Here is a 25,188-nt window from a genome sequence, read left to right on the forward strand (position 1 = left end):
TCCACCACTTCCTCTGGCAGCTCATTCCATAAACCTTTTGGGTTACATCCTCAAAAAAACTCAAATCAAGTTTGTGAGACAAGATTTGCCCCCTCAAACCTATCCCTAATCATTCCATGTCTCTTCAAATGCATGTCAATCTTATCTTTCAGAATCACCTCCAACAACTCATCCCGAACTCTTCTCCAGCTCACAGGTCTGTAGTTTCCAAGCTTCTCCTTCCAGCCTTTCATAAATAAAGGCACAACATCAGCCACCCTGCAGAACCCCAGCACCTTACCCATGATTATAGATGAAGCAAATATGTCTGCTAGGGTCCTGTCATTTCTTCCCTAACTTCCCGCAATGTTCTGGGATACCCTCGATGCGGTCCTGGAGATTTACGCACCTTTGCGTTTTTTCTAAGACCACCAGCACTTTCTCTTCTGTAATGTGAACTGATTTCAAAACATCAGTATTTATTTCTGCAGGTTCTCTAGCCTCCATTTCTTTCTTCACAGTAAAAGCTGATGCAAAATATTCATTTAGTATCCCCCTCATTTCCAAAGGTTCAGCACAAAGAAGACCTCGTTTATCTTTAAGGGGCGTATTCTCTCTAGCTATCTCTCCTAATGTACTCGTAACATCTCTTTACATTCTCCTTTACCTTATCTGCCAAGGCTATCTCATATCCCTTCTTTGCCCTCATGATTTCTTGGGACCTGTTATAAATCTGAGGTCCCTCAGCTCAGCTCAGTATTACATGTGGCAAGTCACCACTGTCTCTTCAGTTGTTCCCACTCTTGCTCTGAATGCAGCATCCAGAGATCACCCAGAAATCACATGGGCCACTTCACTCAATGTTATGCAAACTCTGAAAGCTGCAGCAATAGAGCGGTTTGCAGCAGTGTGCAGGGTGCTTTATTATTACATAATCTTTAAATAGGATTACGGAGCTGCTGCTGATCATCAGCTGGCTCACCAGATTCTGGATCTAAATCTGGCACTGCAAAAGGAGGAGAAACATGGAGCTAAAAATAACTCCCAATTTCCTACAGTTCTCTCGGTCAACCCAAAAACCGGAAAGCATTGTGGAGCTTTTTCAGTTTGCGATTGAATTGATTGTCACGTGTACCAAGGCACAGTCAAAAGCTTTATCCTGCAAGCAATACAGGCAGATCAGAGTTAAGTAACATAGATAGTAAATAATAGGAGTGGGATGCGGCTGTGTGAAAGGTGTCAAGAAGCTGTAACTGTTCTGGGAGGGGGATTTCATGAGATGTGTTCAAGCGGAAGAGATTTGTTGGAAAAAATAAGTAAAGTACTGTTTCTACTGATTAGCAACTGCTTTAAAACGATTGGGAAAAGGACCAGAGGGGAGGTTTGAAATTATTCTTGACGTAGCAAGTTATGATCAGAAATGTACTGCCTGAAAGGATAGAAAATTCAATTATAACTGGCAAAAGGAAGTTAAAAGAATAGTTAAAAAGGAAGAAGTTTCTAGGCCGTGGGGGAAACAGGAGGAGTATGACGGGATCCATTACTGTTAGATTATTTCATTGAATATTATGCTAATATTGCACATTGTAATTTGCCAGTCATTTGCTTCTAAATCCCAATTGAAAGGGACTGATGGTGGTGCATCAGTAACACTGTTGTGGTAAGAGGCTGGCAGTGAATTGACATGTCATAAGTTATCCCAAAACTAATGCAATGCTTACATATTTAAGACGATACAGCAGGAAGGCCCTTTAGTATCTGTCGTTTGTACGTGAGAGGATTGTTCTGATGTGTCCCTTTGTATGTGCTCAGGCTCCCTTATGTCGGTTAATCCTGGTGTAGCTCGTTGGATTAAGGAGCTGTTCTGTCACAATGAGCGCGTTGTCTTGGCTGGAGAGTGGATACATGGCTTCTTCTCGCTCACTGCTGTCGGGGCCACAAACGTTGGATCGATTCGCATTTATTTTGACAGTGTAAGTACAGCGGATATGTGCAGGCAAGGAAGGCTCCTAGCATTTGTGATCTATCGCAGTCTGGGATTTTGTCCCCGTTCTGTACAGCCTCCACTGTAGGTGCACACCCATAATCAGAGAATTGCACTTTAAATTTAAAGTTCTTCCCAATTATTTAAGAACTGGTCTAATGGTGAGGGGAAAGTTGATGTGGGTGAAGAGATGAATAATGAATGTGTGTCCAGGAAAGAGTAAGGTTCTCCTCCACTTCCCGCCCCTCCAATCGCCACCAGGACAGAACCCCACTGGTCCTCACCTACCACCCGACAACCCTCCATATACATCGTATCATCCGTCGTCATTTCCGCCACCTCCAAACGGACCCCACCACCAGGGATATATTTCCCTCCCCTCCCCTATCAGCGTTCCGAAAAGACCACTCCATCCGTGACTCCCTCGTCAGGTCCACACCCCCCACCAAACCAAACTCCACTCCCGGCACCTTCCCCTGCAACCGCAAGAAATGCAAAACTTGGGCCCACACCTTCCCCCTTACTTGCCTCCAAGGCCCCAAGGGATCCTTCCATATCCGCCACAAATTCACCTGCACCTCCACACACATCATCTATTGCATCCGCTGCACCCGATGTGGCCTCCTCTATATTGGGGAGACAGGCCGCCTACTTGCGGAATGTTTCAGAGAACACCTCTGGGACACCCGGACCAACCAACCCAACCACCCTGTGGCTCAACACTTGAACTCCCCCTCCCACTCCACCAAGGATATGCAGGTCTTTGGACTCCTCCATCGCCAGACCACAACAACACGACAGTTGGAGGAAGAGCGCCTCATCTTCCGCCTAGGAACCCTCCAACCACAAGTTTCCTCATTTCCCCTCCCCCCACCTTGTCTCAGTCAAATCCCTCGAACTCAAAACCGCCTTCCTGACCTCTCCACCCCACCCCCACTCCGGCCTATCACCCTCACCTTGACCTCCTTCCACCTATCGCATTTCCAACGCCCCTCCCCCAAGTCCCTCCTCCCTACCTTTTATCTTAGCCTGCTGGACACACTTTCCTCATTCCTGAAGAAGGGCTTATGCCCGAAACGTCAATTCTCCTGTTCCCTGGATGCTGCCTGACCTGCGCTTTTCCAGCAACACATTTTCAGCTCTGATCTCCAGCATCTGCAGTCCTCACTTTCCCCTTAAAATCCCCTTGACCCAGGGTGGGGCATTGGTTGGGAGAGGATATGATGGACTTTTGGAGAGGAAGTGACACCCCCTGGGAACAAGGGGGAAAATCTCCACTTAGATACGTTTTTTTTTATTTAGAAATAGTTTTTTATTGTATTGATGTGAGTGTATTAGAGAGGCTTTATTTTTGTAAATTTTATATGCTCTATGCTCGGGATGTTCTGGATAGGGTTTCCCCTCCCGAGGGGTCTCTGATTTGTCCAGATGATTATGGTTGATCAGTCGGTTAAGTGGTGCACCTGGAATGTCCAGGGGAGTAATTCGCCAGTCAAAAGGAAGAAAATATTATCAAATCTTAAGAAAGAAAGAGTTGATATAGCTCTCCTACAGGAGACACACCTGTCAGATAAAGAACACTTGAAATTACGACAGGGTGGATTTGATCAGGCCTTTTTTTCTTCTTTTAGCTCAAAAAGCAGGGGAGTTGTTATTCTTGTTCGGAAGAATTTCCCTTTCAAAATCCTAAAGCAGATAAAAGATGAATCTGGACGATATATTTTGATTAAAGCCCTCATAAATGGAGAGGAATATGTGATTTTAAATTTGTACTGCCCCCCGGCACACCCCTTTAAATTTATAATTGAAACCTTTTCAAAATTGATGGCTTTTGGTGTCCGTCATATAATTATAGGGGGAGACCTTAATTGTATTATGGATCCGGAAATAGATAGGATTCCCAAGAGTACTGCAGGAGTATCTCCCAGATCTAGACAATTGATGAATCTGAACAAAGAATTAGGATTAGTAGATGTATGGAGATGTCTTCATCCACAGGGCAGAGATTTTTCTTTCTACTCCAATCCACATAAATGCCATACTAGAATTGATATGTTTTTTGCCCCCTCAATTTTTTTAAATTCCACATCATCCTGTAAAATAGGTAGTATAGCAATTTCCGACCACGCTGCTGTATATATGGAAACTAAGGCGAGGAACAACGGGACATCCCCTCGGCATTGGCGTATGGACCCCTTCCTAATGAAAGATGGTAAATTTGTAAAGTACTTCTCAAGAATTTAAAACTTTTTTAGAAATTAATTCAGGTACAGCTAGCAACCCATCAATGATGTGGGAGACCATCAAAGCTTACACGTGAGGTTTGATCATCTCCTACTCAGCGACCCAGAAGAAATTGAAGGGAGAACAACAGTGTCTGCTTGAAGCCCGCTTAAAAGCAGCTGAAACAGCATACACTGATAGACCTATTATTAAATTGCAAAGGATTACGGCCCTTAGGACAGCTCTAAACACTACGCTTACTCAAACGGCTAAGAGGGAAATATTATTTGCAAAACAAAGGTTATATGAATATGGCGATAAACCAGGTAGATACTTAGCATTTCTTGCAAAGAAAAAAAAAGGCCCCTCAAATGATTACGTCTATCAAGGAAAGTACGGGTATTCTGACTCATGATCATAAAAAGATTAATGCGATCTTTAGAGAATTTTATTCTCAGTTATATAAATCGCAGGATTGTGAAGATAGGACGAGGAGGATGTAGTCATTTTTAAAAAATTTGACCTTTCCAGGCCTAACTCCGGAACAAGTATCGGTCCTAAATGCTCCTCTTACACTCCAAGAAATACTTGATGCAATTAGGCAACTTCAGAGCGGTAAGGCACCGGGCCCAGATGGTTTTCAAGCTGGATTCTATAAAGAATTTACAGAAATATTGGCTGGTCCACTTATGGACATGTATAACTATGCATATAGTCAGGGCTGTCTCCCGCCTTCGCTGAAAGAGGCAAATATCTCTCTTATCCTTAAAAAAGGAAAGGACCCAGAAGATTGTACATCATATAGACCAATATCCTTGCTAAATGTAGATTTTAAAATCCTTTCTAAAACGTTAACACTGAGACTAGAAAGGGTACTGCCACATATTATAAAGGAGGATCAGACGGGGTTTATTAAGGGCCGTAGATCATCCAATAATATTAGAAGGGTTTTGAATATGATTCAAACCTGTCATCAGGGAAAGATACCAGGAGTAGTAGTCTCATTAGACGCGGAAAAGGCATTTGATAGGGTTGAATGGTCATATTTGTTTTACACATTGGAAAGGTTTGGCGTTGGACAGGTGTTTACCAAATGGGTCTCAACATTGTATAGTGACCCCAAAGCAGTTGTGGTTACCAATGGATTAGGCTCGGATAGCTTCAGTGTGGGTAGGGGCTGCCGTCAGGGATGTCCCCTCTCGCCATTGTTATTTACGCTACATAATTGAACCACTAGCAGAAGCTATACGAGCTGATCCTAATATAACAGCACCGAGAATTGGTACAGGTAAACATAAAATTACCTTTTATGCAGATGATGTTCTTCTATTCCTCAGTAATCCTCTCATGTCCGTACCTCGCCTAATCCAAGTTATTAATACATTTAGCGCATTCTCAGGCTATAAAATTAATTTTTCAAAATCGGAGTCTATGCCAATGGGTGGCCTTGCTATGACACCCCACTTAGTGGACGGATCCCTTTTTCCCTTTCGCTGGTCCCTGGAGGGCTTCTTATATTTAGGCATTTTTATTACCCCAGTATTTGGTCAGTTATACAAGGCTAACTTTGTGCATTTCCTGGAAAGGAAAAGGCAGGACCTCCAGCGATGGGGAGACCTTCCAATTTCCTGGCTGGGTAGAATAGCATTAATCAAAATGAATGTCTTGCCCTGTCTCCTATACCCTATGAGAATGCTTCCGGTGATGCTGCTGAGGCTGGCACTACGTAAATTGTATGGCTGGCTGGGTTACTTTATCTGGAATCATAGACGGCCCCTCATTAAGCTGAAGAAGCTACAGCTTCCACAGACAAGGGGAGGATTGGACTTCCCAGACTTTAGGAAATATCAGTTAAGTTCCCTGTTAAGTTACATAGCTGATTGGGTCTTGTCTGATCCACAATCAATCTGGTTGGACATCAATGCCTCTCAAGTAAAATACCCACTTATTAACCTTTTATTTTCAGACAAGAGGAAAATCATTACAGATCACTGTAAAAACCCTATAATACTAAACACAATTAAGGCTTGGAATATAATGCGGCAACTCACATAAAACATCCCCCTATGCACCGATAGTGGGAGCATGGGGATTCCAACCGGGGTTTACAGATGCCACTTTTAAACTCTGGAGATCCAGGGGTATCTCATGTTTAGGGGTCCTGATGTCTTTTGAACAGCTGCATCAGAAATTCGGATTACCTAATGGAGACCTCTTTCGATACTTCCAAATTCGAGATTATATACAGAAGAAGACTACGTTATTAGATAGTTTTTATAAATCAGATAGAGAATGTAGTGTCCTACGACCAGTGGGGGTATCTTCCGTCAGTACTATTTATCATTTACTACATGATGAAGTATCGGGAGATATGGATAATCTGCTTAAAACATGGGATCAGGATTTGGGACTAGAAATCTCTATAGAAACGTGGAATGATATTTGGGAAAACGCTAGAAGAATTACTATCTGTAACAGAACCCAGGCTATCCAGCTGAAGATACTTCATAGGGCCCATATAGCACCGATTTGATTGGCAAAATTTAAGGCAGGAGCATCTCCAATGTGTCGCAAATGCAAAATAGAGGTGGGCACTCTTGTACATTGCCTACGGAGCTGTCATAAGATCCGTAGGTATTGGACTAAAGTAGCAAGTACCCTGACAGAAATTTTAGGAACGGAAATTAAAGTGGACCCTGTATCTCTCCTTTTGGACTTTTCGAACTTTCCCTCCCTGGACATGTACGGGAAGAGACTATTTTCTATTCTTTCTTTCTGTGCAAGGAAAAATATTTTGGTGAACTGGGTGGATGAGGGCCCCCCTGGACTTTCAAATTGGCACAGACTAATTATGGAATGTATTCCCCTTGACTTCCTTACAAATATGGTGCACCGAAAGACCGAATTATTTTATAAAATATGGCAGCCCTTTTTGAATTATATAAATACAGATATCTCGGCTATCCTAACAAGGGCTTTTATTTAATTGAGATTACAAACCTGGCTGGTCCGGGGCCCCTTAGGAGAGGAATCCCGCACGAGTACGGGTTTTATTACATCTGATGTTAACACATTCCAAGCATGTAAGAGACTTAAATATACACTCTGGTTAGTTATAGGTTAGATTAGTAGATAGTTGAGTTTTGTTTTGTTTTCTTTTTCAGTTTTTTTTCTTTCTTTTGTTAAATTTTGGCTATGTGATATACAATTAATCAAATATACATGTTTATATTTGAGAGTTTTGTTTATTTTTGTAAACTTGTAAAAATGTTAAATTTCTAATAAAAATATCTATGTAAAAAAAATCCCCTTGACCCACTTATAGATCTAAATGAGAGTGTATTTCTGGCCTTGCAAGAATAACCATTAGCTCCCTGACCGCTGTCTCCCACCTGGTCCTCTTCCCCACATCTTCAAGCTTTGAACCTGTGCTTAACCTGATCACTAGAGAATCGCTGGAACTGTACAGTAGCTCAAACTGTCCCAGTCAGACCAGATCACTGCATCTTTATTTCCTGAAACATTGAATGTACCTATCTGCTGTCCAAACCAATTAATCAGTCCCATTGTGACAAAAATCAAAGAACTGCAGATGCTGGAAATCAGAAACAAAAACAAATTGTTGGACGAACTCCGGTCTGGCAGCATCTACAGAGAGAAATCCAAGTTAACATTTCGGGTCCAGTGACCCTCCTTCAGAATTTCACTTGACCTGAAACGTTAATTCTGATTTCTGTTCAATGATCCTGCCAGATCTGCTCAATTTTTCCAGCAATTTCTGTGCATAAATTATGACCTTGTGACAATGAAAGTCTTAATAAACTTGGGCCTTTCTGCTTCTTTTAGTAAAGAAATTTGTTAATGAATATCAGAGAAACCACTTGGGGCAAGAGAGAAACCATGAGCCAATTAACTCATAACTGTACTGGAGCTTTGCTGGGAGAATTAGAGTTAACTCACCCACCCACTCAGTCACCTCCATTTTATTTTGAATATTGACATCTTTGCAAATTCTTTCTGATCCTATTTTTTGAAGTGAGGTTTTGGTCTTATTTGTGCAGTTTAATGTTCTGCTTTGATATATAAAATAATGCATTGTTAACAGTTTTAAATCCTTGTGTTGCTTTAATGGTGAGTATATCCTTACTGACTGACCTTTGACACCTGATTCCTGCTTCCAAACAAAAACAATAAAATACTAGCTTGTTCAAAATGCCTTACAATTTGGCACCTTGCCTCCCTCCTGGTCTCTTGCCTCCTCCCAGACAGTCTTCCAGCTCCCCTCTCCCCACCCTTCCCATTCTTGATGAGCAATTGAAGTATTTTTCTGCATAGGATCACTGGGAAAAAGTTTGGGAGGCACAGTTGTAGACTATAATATAGATCTGGTACTGGGATGTAAATGCAGTTTTTATTGTTTGGCTGTGATACATTATTAAGGATTGCTGGAGAAGTGAATATTCACTGTTTCATTTGTCTTATGAAGGACCTACATACCAATAGTCCCCGCTACATGAAGGGCTCTTACAACGACTTCAGCTTTGCTGCAAACAACAACAAAGGGATTAACATGAGGAAGGGTGAGCATCTCGGGGAGTTTAACCTGGGCTCCACCATTGTTCTCATCTTCGAGGCACCGAAAGACTTTACTTTTAACCTTAAACCTGGACAGAAGATCAGGTTTGGTGAGGCTCTCGGTTCCATATAATACAGTTCCCATCAATGGCATCTCAAATTGGATTGGAGCACTGAGGAGTGAGGTTGGACTAAAGAATGGTGAAAAATGGCCATAACGGAAATGCGGTTTTAATTCCTCCTACTCCTCACCTCATCATTACTGCAGAAGCATCTCTCATTGCCTCCATCTGAGGGACCAGCTGTACCATTATGGATTCTCCTGAAAGGTGTACTTTCAACCCAATTGAACTTTCAGAGCATATGCAGTGCCGTAATCTCTCCGTACAAAGGGAGAACCTGGCAGGTCACCAGGAATAATGAGACTTGGAAAATGGGCTGAGTTTAAGGGCCCTGGTCTCTTTGGCAGTGGCAGGAGATTCCGATCAACTTGTGCAGGAACTGGGGATGCTCAAGTATTTGCTGAATAGCTCCATGCAGGTGAACCAGTGGGTCATTCTAACGTTTAGTTAATGCAGTATTTTTATATACTAAAAAGAAATCAATGCAGTTTCTCATCAAATCACATTTCAGAGAAAATAAATTTAATGACTATACCAAAACTTAATTCAGCTCATCTGTTTTTTTTTTGGTCAATGTGGTGTGTTTTTCTAGAACTGAGGGGTGAAGTGCTAAATCTTGGGCTACTATATTTTGGTTTCAGTTTTTAACTCGGACACTAATTTCCATTTCCTCATTTGAGGATCAAAGTCTGGTGCAAGATGTAAAACAGGTCACCTAACACACTCTAGAACAGGATAAAAGCAAATTACTGCAGATGCTGGAATTTGAAACCAAAAGAAAAAATGCTGGAAAATCTCAGCAGGTCTGGCAGCATCTGTAAGGAGAGAAAAGAGCTGACGTTTTGAGAGACTCGAAACGTCAGCTCTTTTCTCTCCTTCCAGATGCTGCCAGACCTGCTGAGATTTTCCAGCATTTTCTCTTTTGCTGTCGAGAATTGGCTTTTGTCTGGGGTCTGAGAAAATTTAAATGATGCAAAATGAGTTTATATTTTCTCTAAGTCTGCCGATTCTGTAATAATGTCTAAGCAGTGGAACAGCTGAAGGAATTTCATCTCCCAATCTGTCCATTAATGTTAATGCATATCACGTACTTGAATTCAGAGGGAGGTACCTTGCGGCGATGGGGACATGTTAACAACAAAAGATTTTGCCCATGTTCTGTACCTTCATTGGGCATTACTAAGTCCATAAGTGAGAATAAGGGTGATTGGTTCACGGTGTTAAATTCTGACTTTTTCTGATGCCATAGTGTTCCGAGGATTGTTGTCTGTTTATCTGTTGAAGCCCCAAACCTGTAGCTATAGCAAACTCTCTGACATATCTTTTTGGAACCTGAGACCACTTTCCTGATTTTCTCTCTCAGATTGTGAGAGTGTATGTGGGAGGCAGAAGGGGTGTCATCACTTAACTGCAGATAATCACAAGGAACAAGATTTTAAAACATTTAATTGTGCCAGTCGGTTGTATTTTTGTGATTTTTATTTGTGTGTGTGGTTGCTTCAGGAGTACCTGGTTTAAACCGTGTTGAATATTCACTGCAGTTTAATTTCCCTGTGGAAGAGTGAAAGCTGCCACAGAGACCAATGAATACAATAAAATTCTAGTGTTTCACGAGAATTGTTCACTGATTTCATTCGGGTTTGTTTGAAAACTTCCACATAGCTCCCACATGTTTTTTTTTAAAATCATACCTGGACGTAATATAGCACAACTGTATTATTGATATTTCTTGAATGTTGGGACTGGCTGATTGTTCCATCTTTCAGTATTTTATCATGTTCCATTGGGAATTCTCCCCACAGTAAGTTTCTGTGCAGAGACACTAATGGAGTTACAGAAGGGGTAACTGTCAAAAGTGAAGATGGGCTATGAACTAAAATTTCCCCAAATTATCCCAGTGGATTGGAAGGGGAAAATGTTGCACTACAGTTCAGGAAAGGAGGGTGAGGGAAAAAACTATAAACTTGATGGGAATGTAAGCTGTGAGAAATGTTTAGGTTAAGTGAATGGACAGGTAATGATGATATTTACTTCAACAGTTCTTTGTAGTGTTCTGATGCAAGAAACAGTTACCAGGACGTTATGGGGCTAAAGGAGATTCGGGGGAGTAAGGTACAAATAAATTTTGAAACGAAGGTGAAGACTTTAAGGCCATCCAATTTGGGCAGTTTGAGAAATAGTTTAAACTTCACCTTGTATTCATAGAATTCCTACAGTGTGGAAACAAGTCCATATTCGGATGAGATTCTTGGTTTAATAATCTTTATTTTGGAATATATTTACATGATTACAGATTGATTTATAACCTTCTACAGTTACAAATTAACTAAATACCAGTTATTAAATCAGTAAATGCTACACCTGCTTGCCATTCACCATATTGTGTAAAGACTGTTGTGAAAATAAGTTCAGAATTTGCTTTCATGACTCCATTTGGAACATGTGCTTCAAACTCTGTGCTGGTTTCCCTCTTTCAGGGGCTAAGTCTGAGATTTTCTGCTTTGGCAAAACACATCACAGAGACAGCAAACTCGAAAGTGATGATTACTGATCTTTCTCAGTCAGGATTTGCCGGATCTCCTGAACTCTCGCAACGTGGCCCTGTATGTAAGGTTCATCCTTGCGCAGCTTCTTTGAAAGCTTTTCAATATCAGTCTCCAGCTAAACAAATAAATCAAAGCATAAACAGATCCCGTTAGTTCCATCAACTGCACAGTCAGCATAAACACATTCAATTTTGTTGTGGCTGTTTGTAATTGTACAGATGGTGTCAAAGTAAGAAGATTTCATGATATGTAACAGTATTACACCAGCTTTGCTTTTTCCGACTGTGTTTCCCAGGCAGTGGTGAATTTCTGCACAGTGGTTATCTAAAAGAGGAAGAGAAGGTTCAAACCCTCTGGGAGCTGCAATCCTGTAAATTCTGCTTGCCAACATCCCATGTGATGGTCTCCTGCTTGTTAAGATGTCTACCATTACAAACATATCTATATTTGGTAATTTCTTTCTAGTGTAACAGTTTTTTTTAAAAAAGCTGCCTGACAATATAGAGCAGATTACTAAACATTAAGACTGCCATTTCTGGAAACCCTGCTAAGGTTACTGTTGCCTTGCCATGAAGCACAGATGGCATGCTCAAAGGATGATATTTTTACATACAATTTCAGGTGGTATCTCCATTTGTACATGGTATAGTTCATTCTTGACCCAGAAACTTGGCAAAGTTATCTACCAAAGTAATTAAATTCTAAAACCATACCACACCCTACAAGACATTAGTAAATCCAGAGGAGAGCATATGATGATTTTTGGGGTAATGTAACTCATTTGCTAACATAAAACTTACACTGTTGAGTCTATTTCCCCATTTAGCATCTACACACCAAGATACCAAATGACAAAGGGAGACCCTTAGGAAACAAAGGTAAAACATATTTAACCTCATCCTCACCACTGCAGGCTGATGATGCCTTTGTCCATGACAGTATTGTTAAGAGTGATCACTACACAATCCTGCCTTTGGAGGGTATCCTCAAAGTATTGTTGTGTGGCACTATGACTGAGCCAATTACCACCCCTACAGTCGACTGAGAGTCGACTAATAAGTGATGGAAGGTGCTATCACCCGTGAGTTACCTGTTTGGCTTCCATCAGGGTCATTCAGCTCATTACAGCCTTGGCCCAAATATGTATGAAACAGCTCAATTTCAGAGGTGAGGTAAGTATGATTACCCTTGATGTTAATGGAAATTAATGGTAAAAGCTATCTGCTGGTTGGAGATCATTTCTGCTGAACAATTACTAAGTGGCATTGGTGCACATGTTCAGAAAATCTGGTTCCAAACCTCAGAACAAAATACAGGTGACTAACAAGGTGGTACAACACAACATGGGCAGCAAGGTATGTCTTAAGAATGTGCACAACCCAAAACATCGATGAAGTGTACAGAGTAAAAAGCCAATTTAAGGAGGAGACCAAACTTGCCTCAGCATTTATCTCAAATTCCACGTTGGTAGTACAGGATAATCAGTGTAGGTTTTATAACCACTAACAGCACCTATCCTGAAAAGATAGGACGATACACCCTCAAAGCTAAAATTGACAGAGGGGCTAGTGCCAACATACTACCATAATGTACCCTAGCAAGTAGCATTGTACAACCCACAGGAGACCATCTGACTAATTACTAATTCTACACACTGCAATGCCATGACACAATCTCAATTTGGCTTCAGCAGTGGCAGGGTGCTCATATACATAGATCCCTATTTACTGACAATTTACAAGATTTAAACTACACTCACTGGGATGGAACAGACCAGAGGTGATTCAATTGAATCAGATGAAGCTGAAGATTTATCTGTTCCAAAAGGTTTATCTCTTACGTTTTGGCCTGAACCAGTGTTAACTGCTGAAGGTGAGCAACTACAGGAGTTGCAAAAGGTATTTTTGAGGAAGTCCTGACAATAATAGGGGGATGGAGCTGGGGGGAGGCGATAAATCCATTCATTGTCATGGAAATGATTACATCCGAGTGACGGGTTACTTCTCCAAATAAGTTCAAGTCCAACCTTCACTTGAAATGTCTCACAACATGATTCAAGATACTTAAAATTATTCAATGACTTGGCAACACACAAGTGCTACCATCGCTGAGACAACTTATTTTCAGTATGTATGGCTTACGGGGATTGGATTGGGTTTGACACAGATTGAAGTTTATTGGTATAGGGTACGTCACTCCACTGTCCTTGCTCAGTCTAGTGGAACGAATGGTACATTCTATCAAAATCAATGATCAACAGAGTTGAGTAACAAACAAGGTTTGCACAATGTGTTGCTGAATTCTCATGCAACCTAATAGAGGAGACTATCATCCCCAGCACAAGTTATGGCTGGAAGGCAAAGCGAGCAACCTCATCCACCAACCAATTGACTAATTATTCTGAGATAAGGGCTTATGCCCGAAATGTCGATTCTCCTGCTCCTTGGATGCTGCCTGACCTGCTGCACTTTTCCAGCAACACATTTTTCAGCTCTGATCTCCAGCCCTCACTTTCTCCTAATCATTCTGAGACACAGGCTATTCTTTTTCAAAGACAGAGGTAAATGAAAGAGGCACGCAATGAGATAGAAACTACCCAAAACAAGCACTAAACAGAGTGCAAGTCAGAAATCCAATCACTAAAATTTAGGTACTATCCCACAGGTTTCTAGGATATAAAAACAGCCCAGATCCTATGGAGACATTACTTGAATTCCCTCCCTAACAATGTGTCCACCTAGAACAGGAGGACTGCAGTGGTTCAAGAAGACAGCTCACCCCTACCTTCTCAAGGGCAACTAGGGACGGGCAATAAATGCTGGCCCAGCCAGCCATGTTCCCAGCCCAGGTGTGAATTTTTAAAAAGAGTGAATATGGTGCTATATACTGAATCATTAAAGCCAGCGCAGATCAATGAACAACACGCCGATCATGAACAGAGAGGAAACAAACTCTGACAATGGTGTTTGTACAATGTTAATGAGTGACAGCTACCAACAGGAAGACAACCAAGTCAGCAAACAATGGTAATGGGGCACAACACGTACCATTCCAAACAGGTATACAATCATAGGATCAGAATGAAAGCAAATTTAAGTTCCTGAAATGACAATTATACAAACAGGTAAAAGCAGAGCTAACAACACATGGCTATGCACAACCATCTATATTTGTTTGGAATACTTAAGGAATACTAATGTTTCCATTAACATGTAGTCTAACTTTAAGAGACATGCTATCATTGCTGCATGTGACCGGAGGGTATAAAGGTCTCAGACTGCATCCTAACTGAGGCCATTTGAAGCATGACACTTAGTATTAGCCCACATACAGAAATGCCTGTGTCTGTTACACACCAGGAGGAGTAACAAGTCTGTTCAACCTTTCAGTACCGAGTTACCCATGTCTAGTTCTTACGTTAACGTAAGTATTGCCTCATCAGGTACAAATGCCTGAAGGCAAATGGCCATAATGCAGTGGAAGATCATGGAAGAAAAATCAGAAAAGCAGAGTAATTACTAAAAGGGGGCAGACCGGGAAATGTTGATGTCGAAAGGGAACTGGGTGCTCTTGTTCAAAAGCCACTGAAAGTTAGCACGTAATTAGGAAGGGCAATGGTATATTGACCTTTACTGAGAGGATTCAAATACAGAAGTAGCCTTGCTGCAATTATACAGAGCCTTGTGAAGACTGTACCATGAGTACTAAACACATTTTTGATCTCCTTACCCAAGGATATATTTGCCATAGAAAGAGTGCAAGGAAGATTCGTCAAACAGATCCCTGGAACAGAGGGATTGTCCTTTGGAGAATGTAGACCCAGTCTCCTCCATCTCTCTTCAGAGGTTAGGAGACTGAGAAGTGATCTCATTGAAGCAGATTGACAGCATCGATGGGAGGAAGAACGTTTTCCCTTGCTGGAAGGTATAAAACCAAACGGTATGTGTCAGAGTAGAAGGTAGGACTGTGATGAGAATCTCCTCACTCAGAAGGTGAAGAACCTTTGGAATTCTCCCCCTGAAAACTGTGATGGTTCAGCCACTGAGTATGTTCAAGACAGAGATCGATACATTTATTATCAAAGGACATGGGGATAGTGCAGGACAATGGCTTTGAATCGAAGATCAGCCATAAGCAAGCTCGAATGGCCTAATCACTTCTCCTATTTCTTATTTTCCAATGTCTCTGAAATCAATAAATTTTAATTCTTCCACAGGTTGAGGGTGTCACTGGCAAAGTCAGCATTTGTTGCCCATCTCTAACTGCCCTTGAACTAGGTGGCTTGACAGACCAGGTACAGATGGCAGATTTCACAGAATTCCATACCAACCCTCCAAAGAGTAACCCACCCAGACCCATTCCCTACCCTATTACTCTACATTTACTCCTGGCTAATATACCTAATCAACACATCCCTGAACACTGGGTTATTTAGCATGGCCAATTCATCTAACCTGCACATCTTTGAATTTTGGGAGGAAACCGGAGCACCCGGAGGAAACCCACACAGACACTGGGAGAATGTGCTCACAGACAGTCGCCCGAGGCTGGTATCGAACCGGGGTCCCTGGCACTGTGAGGCAGCAGTGCTAACCACTGAGCCACCATGCCTTCCCTGAAGGGCACGAGTGAATCAGATGGGTTTCATATAACAATCTATGATAGTTGTCATGGTCACCACCATTGAGATTAGTTTCAGTTTCCAGATTTTATGAATTGAGTTCAAATTCCACCAGCTGCCACGGTTAGATTTGAATTTATCCTCCCAGAACAGTAATCTGGTCGTCTGGATTACAACCCAGTGACGTTACCATCACAGCATCACCTATCATCATCGAATAAATAAGTTGATAAAATGCATTTCCCAACCCTGGATAAACTCCAATAGTCTCTGGGAGAGGCTGAATGTGGAGTGAATAATTTAATCAGCCTCAGATTAAAACGGAGGAATAGAAAGTTGAATATTCCAAAGGAAATGCTGAATGACCTGCTGCATCAAGGGTGAAATGGCATTGCAGTTACATCACTAACCTCTTTGTCAGGTGTCAAACAGCTTTCTGTGCACTGGCAGGATTTTGTCTCAGAGCTTTGGGGCTGTGCAGTATGTGATGTGTTCAACCATTAAAATGCTGGAGTCCATTATGAAATATTTTAATAGCACAGTAGTTGGAAAACAGTGACAGGGTAGGACAGAATCAGCATGAAGTTACTAAGAGGGAAATCATAGAAGCAGGAATAGGCTATTCAGCCCTTTGAACATGCTGTGTTATTCAATGCGATCACAGCTGATCATCCATTTCAGTTCACACTTTTCCCCTTGCATTTTGATTCCTTTTGCCCTAAGAACAATATCTAACATCTTCTTGAAAACATTTAATGTTTTGGAATCAGCTGCTTTCTGTGGCAGAGGATTTCACAGGTTCCCCACTCTCTGGGTAAAAAGCTTCTCTACACCTAACTCCTCAACGGCCTACCTCCGTATTATTAAACCATGACCCCTGGTTCTGGACTCCCCTGGTCTCATCAGGGACAACCTTCCTGTATTTACCCTATCTAGTCCAGTTAAGAGTTTTATAGGTTTGCATAAGATCCACACTCATTCCTCTAACCTCCATCCAGAGGTCAGTTAGCTCAGATGGTGAGATGGCTGGTTTGTGATGCACAATGATACCAACAGTTCAATTCAGTTCATGCACAGTCCTTACCATGAAGGACTATGGTCAAGTTTTTTCAAGGGATGACCAAGAAAGTAGATGAGGGCAGTGCAGTAGATGTTGTCTACATGGACTTTAGAAAGCCCTTTGACGAGGTACTTCATAGTAGGTTGTTGGATAAGGTTAAATCTCATGGTATCCAGGGAGAGCTAGCCAACTGGACACAAAATTGGCTTGACAGTAGAAGAGGGGAGTGGCAGAGGGTTGTTTTTCAGACTGGAGGCCTGTAACCAGTGGTGTGCTACAGGGATCAGTGCTGGGTCCTCTATTGCTCGTAAATTATATAAACGATTTAAATGAGAATTTAGGAGGTATGGTTAGTAAGTTTGCAGATGACACCATGATTGGTGGTATAGAGGACAATGTAGGTTATCTGGGAATACAGTGAGATCTTGATCAAGTGGGCCAATGGGCTTAAGAATGGCAGATGGAGTTTAATTTAGTTTAATGCAAGCTGTTCCATTTTGGTGGGTCAAACCAGGGAAAGACTTACACCATCAACAGTAGGACCCTCAGGGATGTTACAGAACAAAGAGATCCAGGGGTACAAGTTCATAGCTCCTTGAAAATAGATTCTCAGGTCGACAGGGCCATGAAGACGGCTTTTGGCATAGTAGCATTCACCAGTCAGGGCACTGGGTCCAGGAGTTGAGATGTCTTGTTGCAGTTGTATGAGACGTCGGTGAGGCCACATTTGGAGTACTGCATGCAGTTTTGGTTGCTCTACTATAGAAAGGATATTTTAAACTAGAAAGAGTGCAGAAAAACTTCACTGAGATTTGAGTTATAAGGAGAGGTTGGATAGGGTGAGACTTTTTTCCCTGGAGCATAGGAGACTGATGGGTGACCTTATAGAGATCTATAAAATCATGAGAGGCACAGATAAGGTAGAAAGCTAACAGTTATTCCCAATGGTAGGGGAGTCTAAAACTAGAGGGCATAGTTTTAAGGTGAGAGGGGAGAGATACAAAAGAATCCAGAGAGGAATTTTTTCACACAATGGGTAGTGAGTGTCTGGAAATGGATGCCAGAGGTAGTGGTGCAAGTGAGTACAATTTTGTCATTTAGGAAATATTTAGGCAGGCACACGGATGGGATAGGCCTGGAGGGATATGGACCAAATGCAGGCAAATGGGACTAGTTTAAATTGTAAAAACTGGGTGGCTTGGTCAAGCTGGGCCACGGGGCCTGTTACCATGCTGGACAACTCTACGACTCTTATTCACAACCTCTCCCCTCACCCGAGGCTTAGTGACCCTCAGGTTAAAGCACCAACTATCATCTATTTCTACTGGGAGTGCAGCTCTACGGTTCTGGTACGATTATGGTAACTTTCTTCCAAACTCCAGTGAACACAATCCTAAACATCCAGTCTCTCTTTATACACCAGTCCTGCGATCAGTCGGGTAGAGCTCTGCTGCACTCCCCTCCCCCCCTCCCCACCTCCCCCCCCCCCCCCCCCCCCAATGACCAGAACATCCGTCCTCACATAAGGAGACTATAACTGCACGAAGTACTCCAGGTGTGGTCTCACCACAAGGCTGTACAAATGCAGTAAGACATCCCTGCTCCTGTGCTCAAATCCTCTCACTGTGAAGGCCAACATATCATTTGCCTTCTTCACTTATTGTATCTACATACTTACTTCCCGGAGTGGTATGGTGGCTCAGGGGTTAGCACTGCTGCCTCACAGCGCCAGGGACCCGGGTTCGATTCCACCTTTGGGCAACTGTCTGTGTGGCGTTTCCACTTTCTCCCTGTGCCTGGGTGGGTTTCCTCTAGGTGCTCCAATTTCCTCCCACAATCCAAAGATGTGCAGGTTAGGTGGATTGGCCATGGAAAATTGCCCATAGTGACCATGGATGGGTAGGTTAGATGGATTAGCCATGGGAAAGGTAGGGTTACAGGGATAGGGTAGGGGGCTAGGTGTGGGTGGGATGCTTTTCGGAAGGTTGGTGTGGACTTGATAAGCCAAATGGCCTATTTCCACATTGTAGAGATTCTATGTCTAGTGTACAATGACACACACAGTTCGTGGAAATCCCAGCCCCCACATTCCCAATCTATGGCCATTCAGACAATAATCTGCTTCCTTGCTTTTGCTACCCATTGCAAAAAATCAGTGCTTCTTTATGTTCCTCATTTTTGGTTTGGACCTTTGAGCTTGAGAGTTGAATTTTGGACTTTGAGTAGCAGCCTGTCTTTTCTAAAAAAAAAAGGAAGAGCAAACAAACTGCTATTTGTTCAGGAACTGCCCCTGGAAAATTAACTGCAGGTTGGTTATTATTCGAAGAACAGTACAGATGTTTCAGCATCTGAGATGTATTATTCTCAAGGACTGGCAGCTGCTTGGGTATTAAAAGGGGCAATCAAAGAGAAAACAAATATTGAACTGGTTTGGACTGGGCTTTGGGCAGATGCAGTGGGCGTGTGGATGGGGTTGGATGGAGTTTTTGTTGTTCCCTAGTTGTCCTCCAGTTATTGAATTACTGAAAGTTCTGAGAAAAGAAATCATTCTGCAAAATGTAAATGTCTCCAGTGGTTTGTGAAAGCTGTTTGCATTGACCTTGAAATTCAAGCAAGATATACAGTCCTTTTGCCTGTGAACAACTCATTATCTGCGGATTGCGTAAAGGTCTAGCAACCAAAACTACTTAAGGGATAAATTGAAAATAAAATAAAAGCATTGTAACTGTTCACTTAACTGTCTCTGTCTGTTTGTCTCTGAATAAGTGGGAGATATGATGAAAGAAAATTGGTTTAAACCATATACATTAATTAGATTACTTTTTTTAAACTTTGCTCTGCTGAAGTTGCAGTATTCAAGAGATGCCAACGGTACCAACCTAATCTATCAGTTAATACTGTAAGTTTAGAAGATAGAACAGTACAGGCCCTTCGGCCCTCGATATTGTGCTAATCTTTTATCCTACTCCATGATCAACCTAACCTACATACCCTTCTTTTTACTATCATCCATGTGCTTTCTCAAGAATCACTTTAATGTGATTCTATCTGACTGTATTACCATTGCTGGCAGTGCATTCCACGCACCCACCACTCTCTGTGTAAAGAACCTACCTCTGATATCTCCCCTAAACCTTTGTCCAATCACTTAAAATTATGCCTCCTCATGACAGACATTTCTGCCCTGGGAACAAGTCTCTGACTATCCACTCTATCTAGGCCTCTCATCATCTTGTACATTCTGTCGAGTCACCTCTCATCCTTCTTTGCTCCAATGAGAAAAGTCCGAACTGCCTCAAACTTTCTTCATTAGACATGCCCTCAGGTCCAAGCAGGTAAATCTCCTCTGCACCCTTTCTAAAGCTTCCACATCCTTCCTATAATGATGCGACCAGAACTGAACACAATATTCCAAGTGTGTTCTAACCAGGGCTCTATAGAGCTGCAGCATAACCTCGTAGCTCTTCAATTCAATTCCCCTGCTAATGAAAGCTGACAACCATACGTTTTCTTAACAACTCTATCAACTTGGGTGGCAACATTGAGGGATTAATGGACATGGACCCCAAGATCCTTGTTCCTCCACACTGCCAAGAATCCTGCCTTTAACCCTGTATCTTGCATTCACATTGAACCTTCCAAAATGAATCACTTCACAGTTTTCCAGGTTGAACTCCATCTGCCACTTCTCAGCCCAGTTCTGCATCCTGTCAATGTCCCGTTGTAACCTACAACAGCCCTCCACACTATTCACAGCTCCACCAACCTTATCAGCAAACCTACTAATCTACTCATTCCACTTCCTCATCCAAGTCATTTATATAAATCACAAAGAGCAGAGGTCCCAGAACTGATCCCTGCGGAACACCACTGGTCACCGAGTTTCAGGCTGAATACTTTGCATCTACGACCACTCTCTGTCTTCTATGGGCCAGCCAATTCTGTATCTAGACAGCCAAATTTCCCTGTATCCAATGCCTTATAACTTTCTGAATGAGCCTACCATGTGAACCTTATCAAATGCCTTGGTAAAATCCATATACACCACATCCACTGCTCTACCTTCATCAATGCGTTATGTCACATCCTCAAAGAATTCAATAAGGCTTGTAAGGGATGACCTGCCCCTCACAAAGCCATCTTTAATCAGACTTTGCTTTTCCAAATAATCATAAAACCTGTATCTCAGAATCCCCTCCAATAATGTGCCGACCACCAAAGTAAGTCTGTAATTCCCAGGGTTATCCCTATTCCCTTTCTTGAACAAGGGAATAACATTTGCTACCCTCCAGTCAGCTGGTACTACTCCAGTGGAAGTGAGGACGCAAAGATCATCACCGAAGGCACAGCAATCTATTCCCTTCCTTTCCATGGTAACCTTGGGTATATCACATCTGGCCCAGGGGACTGACCTATCCTGTTTTTCGAACTTTCCAGCGGATCCTCCTTCTTAACATCAATCTGTTCGAGAATATCAGCCTGTTTATTAATACCTTATGAGCTGAATAACTTCTGTCAAACTGGCAATAGTGATCAACCCAGCCAGTTCAATGATCATGAATCAGTTATACTTCCACATATTTACCTGTTTTAGTTCCTGTCTGATCTCCAGCACATCCTCCCCCTTGTGTACAGCATTTACCTGCAGCCAGTTTCGGAGTACTGAGGCCTGTTTCCGCCAGGATCTTCAAAAAAGAAAGTGCCTTTTAAAAAATAATTTTACAGAGTAGGTTATTGTTCGGAGATTAGGGCTGGGATGGCTTCACAACCCCACGCTAGGCAACAGATTGGGGATGGGCTCACAAGCCATTTGAAGAACAGAGCAAAGATTGGTTCCTATGCCTTTGCTCAGAAACAGAATGGGAATGGGATCACAGGCGGTTTCTAGCAGGATATACTGTGGGTGGGTTCAGAGGCCATTGTCCAGAGATGGGTTCCCATGCCGGTGCCGGGGAACAGAATGGGGACACATCCACCAGGTTTTGTGAGGGGAACGAACGGAAACGGACTAACAGTCCATTTCTGTGAGAGGGTAGTTAGATATTGAATGACACTACCTCTATTTGCCAGACTCTAGCGATTTCAGAAAGGGTATATGAACAAACAGTAACAACGAGAGAATCCATTCAAGCCAATATAATCTGACCATGTGCAAACAGAAATGAGGAAGCAGAGTTGGGACCGATGAATGGGCAGTGCCCCTCTGACACACCACATTATGGACCTCAATATTTGCATTTCATATCTCTACCTGGGTCACTCATGATCAGAGGACAGTGAACACAAATATGATTCAAATATAAAACCAGTTTCATGATATGCAGCTTTAGAGAGATACTAATCAAATATTCAATAGTTGATGATCAATATCCAATTTGAGGATGACTGTAGCCGAAATATCCATTCAGTCCTCATAAGCAAACCAGCCTTCCTTAACAACTTGGGACTTGAAAACTGTGCTACGATGTAGTAGGGAACTGATAAACTAAATTAACTGCTAAACTCTTTGTTGACTATACAGCTATCTGCCATCTTGCCTGAACCTAATAAATCCAAGAACAGTGTCGCCAAAATAAAAACAAGCTCTGAAAGGAACAAAGATGAAGCACAAGGTCCTCAGGTCCATTGCTGCAGCAGAAATGGAACGCTGCAAACTAAAATATTGTAAGAATCAGGAGTAGGAGGAGGCACTCGCACCCACTCCATTTGATATGATCTCGGCTGATCTAATTTTGGCCTTCACTTTACTGAGTGCCCCACTATAACTCTCCACTCCCTTATAGATCAAAAATCTGTCTAACCCAGCCTTAATTATATTCAATGGCTGAACCTCCATTGTAAAAGAGAATTCAAAAGACTAAGGACTCAGAGCAGAAATTCTTTATAATCATTGTCTTAAATGTGCAACCACTTTTTAAAAGGAAAATTAATGCCAGTGTTTTTAGATTGAGTGATACAGTGGCACTGCTGCCTCACAGCACCAGGGAGCCAGGTTCAATTCCACCCTCAGGCAACTGCGTGGAGTTTGCACATTCTCCCTATGTCTCCAGAGGTTTTCTCCAAATACTCTGGTTTTCTCCCACAGTCTAAAGATGTGCAGGTTAGGTGGATTGGCCATGCTAAATTGCCCATAGTGTCCAGGGATGTGCACAGGAGGAGGATTAGCCATGGCTAATGCAGGGTTACAGGGATAGAGTAGGGGTTGGGTGGGTGTGTCAGTGCAGGATCAATGAGCAACTTACCATGGCCAATCCCCCTAACCTGCACATCCTTAGATTGTGGGAGGAAACAGAGCAGCTGCATAAAGTGCTTCAACAGGCATTAGAGGGATTATAGCAAAGCTTCATGGGAATAGTTCCAGGGAGGCAAAACTTCAGATTTGCACAAAGATCGGAGAAGTTATGACTATGCTGCTTGGAGAAGTATAGATTCCTCAGAGAAGAGATCTGACAGACTACTCAAAATTTGCAAGGTAGAGTAGATAAGGAAACAATGTTCCAATAGTGGAAGAATCAAGAACATGAGGAGGTGCTTTTATGTTAATTGGTTAAAAAAAATCTAATGATGACAGTAGGAAAAACAAAGTGAGTGCTTGGGATCTGGAACATGATGCTTGAGAGAGAGGTGGAGACCATAAGAATTAGGAACAGGAGTAGGACATCCAGCCCCTTGAGCCTATCCCACCATTCAACAGAAGGCAAAATCAATTGAGGCTTGTAAAAGGAAATGGGTTACTCGCTGAAAAGGACGGATATGCAGGGCTTAGTGGAATGGCAAAGGTGCTGGACTAGGTGAATTGCTCCTTGGAAAAGGTAACATAGGCTCAATGGGCCTAATGGCCTCCTTCTACACCATAACCATTCCTTGATTCTATAAAATCACTTCATTTTTTTTTTAACACGTCTTATTGTGCCTTAACTCAACCTCAAACAAGCCTGGATTTAGATTGGGGCCAAAACCCAGCTGCATAGCTTCAGCTGCCGAAGACCTCAAACTGAGGTGCAAACGTATCAAATTCTTCCAGTTACGGTAAACAACACCTACAGTTGTATCTGAGCTCTCAGGAATATCAGGAAACCCGACTCCTACAGAAGAGGATTATAACACTTTGTCCCAAACTGCTCCAGGGATAATAGAAGCCAAACACAGACTGCTCACCCAAGAACATACCTGAGGCTCTGTTTGTTATCATTGAAACGCTGCATCTCCTGACGTATCTCGTGTAGTTCTGCCTCTAGCCGACATTGTTGGTTACATCCATCAGAATCATTATCTGAATCTTGGGACGAGATGGCAGGGGATGGGGTGGGGAGGGATTTTGGTGGAGGTGGCGGGAGAGGAAAGTTGCAGTTCAATGAAAAATAATCGCACGTAGCTGTTAAAGCACAGGTGTGGTTTTCTCTCTCAAAAACATACTCCAGCCTTTACGGACAATATTCAAAACACTGCTGTGAAAAATGACATGACCTACACGATGAGGTATATAGTTTTTGTGGGTTTTCGGCTCAACACAAAGATTAACATTATTTCTTCCTGTATTGTCTACAGGAATAGTGCCAGAAAACTGGAGGATAGCAAATGTTGTCCCCTTGTTCAAGAAGGGGAGTAGAGACAACCATGGAAATTATAGACCAGTGAGCCTTACTTTGATTCTGGGTAAAGTGTTGGAAAACATTATAAGAGATAGGAGTTAGAATCATCTAGAAAGGAATAATTTGAATAGGAACAGTCAACACAGTTTTGTGAAGGGTAGGTCGTGCCTCACAAACCTTATTGACTTCTTCGAGAAGGTGACCAAACAGGTGGATGAAGGTAAAGTAGTTGATGTGGTATAAATAGATTTCAGTAAGGCATTTGATACGCTTTCCCACGGAAGGCTACTGCATAAAACACGGAGGCATGGGATTGAGTGTGATTTAGTGGTTTGGATCAGAAATTGGCTAGCTGAAAGAAGACAGGGGGTGATTGTTGATGGGAAATGTTCATCTTGGAGTTCACTTACTAGTGGTGTACTGCAGGAATCTGTTTTGGGTCCACTGCTGTTTGTCATTTTTATAAATTACCTGGAAGAGGGCGTA

The 25,188-nt window shown here is 42.2% G+C and overlaps 2 protein-coding genes across 18 annotated transcripts in view; one reads left to right on the forward strand and one right to left on the reverse strand.

Annotated features, from left to right (window-relative positions):
* pisd (phosphatidylserine decarboxylase) overlaps positions 1-10,500 on the forward strand; it is a 132,438-nt gene extending 121,938 nt beyond the window's left edge. For all 12 annotated transcript variants that reach the window (XM_088000192.1, XM_088000203.1, XM_088000193.1 and 9 more), the window contains 2 exons: positions 1,792-1,952; positions 8,673-10,500. In XM_088000192.1, the coding sequence (XP_087856318.1) occupies positions 1,792-1,952; positions 8,673-8,894 (383 nt within the window). In that variant the 3' untranslated portion in view covers positions 8,895-10,500. The remainder of the gene's footprint in view (positions 1-1,791; positions 1,953-8,672) is intronic.
* A 610-nt stretch (positions 10,501-11,110) lies between these two features.
* sfi1 (SFI1 centrin binding protein) overlaps positions 11,111-25,188 on the reverse strand; it is a 134,130-nt gene continuing 120,052 nt past the window's right edge. For 3 of the 6 annotated variants that reach the window (XM_043716109.2, XM_043716110.2, XM_043716108.2), the window contains 3 exons: positions 24,281-24,389; positions 21,696-21,795; positions 11,111-11,544 (listed from right to left, as the gene is read on the reverse strand). In XM_043716109.2, the coding sequence (XP_043572044.2) occupies positions 11,428-11,544; positions 21,696-21,795; positions 24,281-24,389 (326 nt within the window). In that variant the 3' untranslated portion in view covers positions 11,111-11,427. Of the gene's footprint in view, positions 11,545-15,158; positions 15,347-21,695; positions 21,814-24,280; positions 24,390-25,188 lie in introns of those variants that run through there. The other 3 variants (XR_015761285.1, XM_088000190.1, XM_088000191.1) reach the window with 3 other exon arrangements.

This window comes from Chiloscyllium plagiosum, unplaced genomic scaffold (genome assembly GCF_037043375.1).
Source record: "Chiloscyllium plagiosum isolate Xiang-an unplaced genomic scaffold, Cpla_swu_hap1 HiC_scaffold_24, whole genome shotgun sequence".
Taxonomy (NCBI): Eukaryota; Metazoa; Chordata; class Chondrichthyes; order Orectolobiformes; family Hemiscylliidae; genus Chiloscyllium; species Chiloscyllium plagiosum.